The 6,582-nt window shown below is 46.4% G+C and overlaps 1 protein-coding gene across 2 annotated transcripts; it reads left to right on the top strand.

Moving 5' to 3' along the window:
• Positions 1-4,000: 4,000 nt before the first annotated feature.
• On the top strand, positions 4,001-5,775 carry LOC125740221 (uncharacterized). 2 transcript variants are annotated; one of them, XM_049011112.1, is made up of 4 exons: positions 4,083-4,213; positions 4,374-4,425; positions 4,889-5,218; positions 5,604-5,775. In XM_049011112.1, the coding sequence occupies exons 1-4, from the start codon at positions 4,089-4,091 to the stop codon at positions 5,712-5,714; spliced, it is 618 nt and encodes a 205-aa protein (XP_048867069.1). In that variant the 5' UTR covers positions 4,083-4,088; the 3' UTR covers positions 5,715-5,775. The 2 variants fall into 2 exon arrangements, with proteins under 2 accessions (XP_048867068.1, XP_048867069.1); XM_049011111.1 differs by lacking the exon at positions 4,374-4,425 and having other exon boundaries at positions 4,001-4,213.
• Positions 5,776-6,582: the final 807 nt, after the last annotated feature.

Genomic DNA, 6,582 nt, shown 5'->3' with positions numbered 1-6,582 from the left:
CACTCAGGCAACATTACACACGGAGGGTGCACATAACGGATGTCAGTCATGTGGAATTAAGGCCAGCGAGCGGAGGAGCATTTCGGCAGAGAGTAATAAGTGCTTCCCGAGGTGCTCTATTAACCCAGTGCTAAAACAGACACTATCCTGTCACCAAAGTCTGCTTAATGAGCTTTTGTTCCTCGCCCTTCGAAGGGAAGACCTGACCGCATGAATAATGTAGTCCCCCTCATGTCTTATTGACAAATATGATCATTACTGTCACAGGGACAATGCAGAGGGCTGAGGTTGGTCAATAGGCCTGCTGTACTGCCTGGCTGATTGAGCTATCGAGTCTCTGAGGCCTCAGCTCAACACGCAACAAGGTTATTTATTAAATATACACGAATGTGTGATGTTCTCTGCCATAGACTGGCATCCCATCCAAAGTGTCCCCCCCCTCCAGCCTTGTGCCCAGTGCTGACTGGTGTAGGATCCAGGCTCCATGGATACATGGAGAGGGAAACGTATACAAACGTAAAAATCTCAAACAAGACAAACTGAGGGACAATTATTTTCATAAGGTGCAAACCGCTCTGTCCAGCAGACATACATTTCTGTGTACTTTAGCTGTGTCCCCACAACGTGGAGATCTGATAAGTGGTGATGTTACCGATCATCTATGGTGGTGACCAGCTGGTCATGCATCATGCTCTCTAGCAGTACTGATATTCCTGCTCTGTGGGGAGGTGGGAAGAGAGGGATGATGAAGAACAAGGTCACCACTAGGATTCCTGGATAGGCTTGGTGTACCTCAAGGGAGCAGACGTCCAGGGATCTCCTGGATCTAGCAAACAGAGCCAGACTGGATCTGAAAGTCCTACTCAGAGACCCAACGGAGTGAACATGAGAGTAAGCCCACATTTCAGAGGCACATTAAAAGGTAACCGTGACGACTGGTTGGACCTTTGATGCTCCTTCAGGAACAACAGATGTTCCTCAAGCTGTCAGATGAGGGCAGAAGGAAAATACAGTACAGTGCCTGAGATTTCACCATAGATGACATCGGGAGCTGCAACTCATTAAACGGCTGTGACTGAAATATACTGCGTAGTTCCAAAGGGTAAATATAAAGGGGACTGTTTTCAAAATTCAGTTTCAGTTTTAGTGTATTTATACCATAAATAGCTGAAAAAAATAATAAAAGAAAATAAAGCAGAGTAAAGTGGTTTAAGGTAGGTTTTCAACAGTTAAACAAAATATGCATTTAGCCTTAGCTTTGGGATCAAGGGGAAACATGTTGCTTGACACTTCTGGGACCAGGGTTCAAGTCTCTGTCATGGCTGACGTGTCATGTGATGTCATGGGGTTTCCTCTGGGTACTCTGGTGCTCCCAGTCTGAAAACATGCTGAGGTTAAATGTAGGTAGCAAACTGCTCATAGGTGTGATGCCCCTGTGATGGATTGGCGCCCCACCCTGGGCAGTTCCCTGCCTTGTGCCCATTGACTCTGGGATAGGCTCCAGACCCCCCCCCCCCGCAACCCTGAACAGGACAAGCAGTTTCAGATAATAGATGGTGTGATCATCTGATCCCTAAGCTTGGTCCAGTTTATAGCATTCACAGACGTTCATGAAGCTGAATGTGCAGCATGTTCTGCTGTAAAAACAATTAAAACTGACGGAAGCGTGTAATGATTCCCAGAGGGACTGTAAACTGCATCATATTCTCCCATCATTAACAAAGCACGACAAACATTAACTGCTGCGTAAAGGGAAACTTCACCACCGTTTTGTAGGTCCTAGAAGTTCGAATTACCTTAGACTCGATATTTCAAAATTGCACAGCTGTGTTGTAATACATAAACATTATGGCCCATTTACAAATAAAGACATTTGTTAAGCAGCTGCACACTCAAACGTGAGGTAATTCCCCCCGGCGGAAACGCTAAACGCAGAGTGGTATGGGCCCAACCCCAGAACGGCAAACCATCAGGTTGACTGTTTAGCATTCCTGTCGCATTAGCTGCGAACTTGGCTGCAATCAGCGCAAAAGAAAATGCCCAACTGCTGCACGATATCTCTGTGCCATGCCGAGCACGGACAGCAGCAGCATTAGTCAAAGCCTTAACACTGCAAGCGTACGGACTTCGAATAAAGCAGAGGAAGCCAAAGTACCTACAGATCCATCAGGCACAGAGCTGATGTCCTCGCATCGCAGACTGATGGCGTTATAGACAAGGGCGTAACTTTGGATTGAACATTGGGGGGGAGGGTTTGAGATCCTTACCCATTCATCATGCCAATATGATTTTGTGAGGGGGGGGGTTGTATTGTCCGGTTCTGATTACTTGGGAGGAGGGGGGGAGGAGGTTACAGCCCCATCCCCCCCATAATTTACAGCCAAGGTTAAAAGGCTAATGTTGATGAGGAAGACCAGAACATTTACAGAAGGTGAAATTTGTGTTTTTCATGTTAGCGTAAAGTCGCCTATAGGATATTTTATAACTCCTCTAGAAACCTTGTCAGTCGCACTGTAAATGTCTCTCCGTTTCCTGGCAAGGGTTTCGTGCAACAAGTCCCATCTGGTGCTGGTAACCGCAACTGCAACCCCCGCAGATGTTGGACAGTGGGGCTGCGGTGGAATGATGTCATTAACATGCAACGCATGGCATTCAAACCGGTACGCTCTGCGTGGGCCTGAGGCAGATGGTGGGGTCACCTGCATTCAGCCCCCCCCCCCCCCCCCCCGTGTCATGTGCGGGGGAGCGGGATCCCCAGGAGCATTGTCCAGGGTCAGCAGAATCAGGAAAATAACAGGCCAACGGCCCTTTGTCTGTACGAGCTTTAGTGGTGAGCTGTATGAAAGAATCATTTCTATTCATTCTGGACACCCTGCAAATGGTCAACAATGGGGGCCATCTTTTTATTAAGCACCCTGAAGGTCGGAATTCCCTAAATGCAAGTCCATCACACAAAGTGGGCAAGTACCACAAAATCTGTGTCAACCTAAAGTTCCCTTAGCATTAGTGACTCGCCAATGAAACGCGAAGTTAACCGTTGACGGCTTCCTGATGCACAGAGGGATGGACAAATAAAGAGGACTTTGCTCGTTGTGGGAGAGCCGCTGATCTCCTGTCCTGCAGCGAAGCCGTAAGAGACTGTTTCAAGGAGATAACAGACGGCAGGCGACTCGACCGAGGTGCTTTTGGTCTGCAGGCTCGGCTTGATCTCTCCATCCTCAGAATTAAAGCACCCAGCTGCGGCTCCACAGAGGTCAAGGTGCTTCTCTCTCTGGTTTTTAAGCGATTCTTCTCTTCAGTGTTGATAACGAAGGTTTGTTTACTTGCCTGAAATATGTGCAAAACCAGAAAACTAATCAGCATTATCCCTGTCTGGGACTAACACGGAAACGTTAGAATTAATGCAGTATAACCTGCAAATCTCTCTGATCATGTTATACTTTGAATATCATGTTCTACTTTGCACTATTAAAAAGCACAGAGAAATAGATTAAAATGTTGCCGGATAAATATGAGACATGTCAATATTAAATTTCTCTGATCCATGATCACACTAATCGCTAATCATTATGATCTTATTTTGCTTGCTCCTCAAAATTTCAATCATTTTGAACTATTTTGGCATCAGATTGTTCAGGAGGGATATACATTAACCAAGTCATGTGAGAAAGATTCACTATTCATGCAATCATATGTCTAGTTAACCACTAGCTAACTACTCTTTGACCCGTGGTAATCTGGTGGGGGGGTGGGGGGGGGGGGGAGTATTTCTCTCCATAAATTTGTAGCATTAACTGCTTTTGCTCACTAGCATCGTTTGCTCATTAATAAACCCAAGCAAACTCTGTCCATTACACTAAAAGATATGATGTAAACAGACCAGATAATTAACTCACTGTTTAAAAACAATAAGGGACTAGTTTAGCATTAATATCAGCCAAAGAGATTAAATCATTGCAATAGAAATTGTGATTGTGACTGTTGTGTGCAGTCAGGCAGCATGATGGTTAACCACGGCTATGCCCCCCCCCAGTTTTCAGAGCAGATCAGGACTTGGCAACCCTGCAGTGGGTCTCCCGGTGGTAACCATGAGCGCGGTCGGCACCCTGAGGAGGTCTCAGTCCATGAAGGAGCTCTCTACAGGGTACAGCAGGTCATGGATGGACACAGATTTCAGGCCTGCAAAGAAGTCTGTCTCCCAGCTGATCAAACAGTAAGCGAGGAGAGCGAGGACGTTCCACTCAATTCCTGCAGTCTCCCGGTGCTAAAAAGCATAAATGAAGAATTCATTCAGTATATGAATCAAAGATACTAAGCATAATTTGCACTTTCCTCTCGATTCATAGAACTTATACAAACAATCTATTTCATAGGTATCAGAGCTCCGCTGATGTAAGAAGCACAGGTTCAGAGGACAAGCAGAAGGTGTCACTCTCACTGAATCAAGTTTGGCTGATAATAGTAAAAGGCTACTAATAATAACGACGGAAACTAGCGGATTTCATTTATGTTATGGTTTTGTTTCCTCATCTATTGCTACAAGAAAGTATTAACCCACAAAATGTACGAGCTGGTAATCTAAAGCTCAAAAAAATATTTGGCAATGCTTCACAGTACATAAGCTGCACCTTGATAAAGCATTCATAATGCATTCATAATTCATTCATAAGCAGCATGTAGGTATACCTTAACATCCAGACATTCCTTCACAGCTTTAATATACATTAATAAGTAAAGGTGCATTGAATGTTCTACGAATGCATTATAAAAGCATTTTGAAGGTGTAGTGAATGTAAGAACGTTACCAATAATTCAACATCAAAGCTTCAAGCAGCCGAAACGTCCCTATAACACCATCTTTACCATCTACGTTTCCTACTTCCTGCAGTTTTCTACTCAAAGAGAGGAGACATTCCAAGGCAAGATGGAGGCCATGCTGCAAAGGTGTGAGGCTAGACGCCATGATTGGGATTCTCCTACCAGAGGGTGGTACTCGGGTTTGTCCCGGAGCCGGTCCATGGAGCATCTTCACCTGAGAGAGCTGACAGGGACCAGTGCACTGAGGGAACTGTTCGAGTCCAAGGCTGCCCCCTGGAAGGATTTCGGCAGCAGCCCAGGTCTGAACAGGACACATTCAACCAATCGCACGGCGTCACCAAGGTGGCGAGGACCACAGAGTGTCACCACCACATCAGCTGGAAAGGAGACCCTGGTCCAGGTGAGGAGCTCTCGGGGACGTACAGCAAGATATGAAGAACAGCAGGACATATTCCTGTCAGGTCCCTCTCATGAGATGTTCCAGGCACTAGAATTACAAAGAATCCACAAAATAGCGTCTGGCACTCTTTCTGTCCTTTCTACAGTCATCAAACTATTCTCTGCCTCCTCTCCTCATAAATATTCATGAGTAGGCTTGCTTGAATCACAGTTTTTCTCTGAATAATTGGCAGGCAGAGACCTTGCACCACCAGGACAGGACAACGTCCTTGCATAGGTAGCAACCCGGTCGGGAACGAGCGTCGTCACTACGCCGAGCTCCCTGACGCGGCCATGTGGAGAAAGCGTGTTATATGTAAACGCTGAAAAAAAACTTCACCTTGCAGAGGGCGAGTATGGTTAAACTAGAGAGGAGGAAGAGCATCAGCGGAACGCCCGTGACCTGGGAGAAGACCCCAAGCGGTGGGAGGGGTGAGTACCGGGGGCTGCGTCTATAGCAAGGACACTTCGGTGCCTACTCGAAAAAAGGGGCCTCAGCCAGGATTCTTGAATAAAATTCACAAAAAAAAAAAAAAAAAAAAAAAAAACATTTTTTAATCTTACTCCACCCACTCAGAAAATCTTATCATTGGGGACACCCTTCCCGGTTGTTTCCCAGGCAAAAAGAATCCCAGGGGCTTTTGACCCTGTCAGCCTGCCTCTTCTGGGTGAGCGGCATTCATTCTGGAGGACTGACAACAAAAAAAAAATCATGGTATATTTATGAAAACACACATGCCATCTCTATGGTAACCAGCGAAAAAGTTCAGTCTGGACATTGCACATGATAAAAAAAAATATTATGATCCGTATCTGGTTCTGCCAATGACTTCATGCAGAGAGTACAGAGAGATCCGGGTTTTAAACGGATAAAAGCTGTGTAACATGAATAGCCCCTGTAGCCCCCCCCAGCCCCCCCCGGCACCAGGACATTCAGGCCAGACAGTTGTTTATTGGCATCCCAAACAGCCTCCAGACAGGGGGGCAGACATCCTGCCACTTGTCAACAAGAGCACGCCGTATCCCACGGCTGCGACCGGTGTGAGCCGGGTGCCATTCGGCCATTTGGTTGTGCCTTAGCGAGGGGAGGGGCAACCGAGGTCATGTGATCCCCCCCCATCCTTGAGGAGACCACAGGTACCTTTAAAATAATGTCAAGGCAGTCCCGGGTGAGGAATACACCAAGCTGACGGTAACTCCTGCTTCCTGAATCAGAAACAAATGAAGCTAAAGATAGCCAAAGGCACGGACGGGTAAGCATACAACTATGCTCACTTAGTGAGCTGCTTTAAGGCTGCCAGTTAAAGCAAATGGCACTCACTCAAG

This window comes from Brienomyrus brachyistius, chromosome 4 (assembly GCF_023856365.1).
Source record: "Brienomyrus brachyistius isolate T26 chromosome 4, BBRACH_0.4, whole genome shotgun sequence".
Lineage (NCBI taxonomy): Eukaryota > Metazoa > Chordata > Actinopteri > Osteoglossiformes > Mormyridae > Brienomyrus > Brienomyrus brachyistius.
Note: the sequence above shows the minus strand (reverse complement) of the source record. Positions and strands in the feature narration are given on the sequence as shown.

Bases quoted from the DNA above. Each gene is read 5' to 3' on its own strand.
- LOC125740221 (XM_049011111.1), top strand. From the start codon at position 4,001: ATGATGGTTAACCACGGCTATGCCCCCCCCCAGTTTTCAGAGCAGATC. The intron at 4,214-4,888 runs GTAAGCGAGGAG...TACTTCCTGCAG, and splicing joins GTCTCCCAGCTGATCAAACA to TTTTCTACTCAAAGAGAGGA. The intron at 5,219-5,603 runs GTGAGGAGCTCT...TTCACCTTGCAG, and splicing joins GAAAGGAGACCCTGGTCCAG to AGGGCGAGTATGGTTAAACT.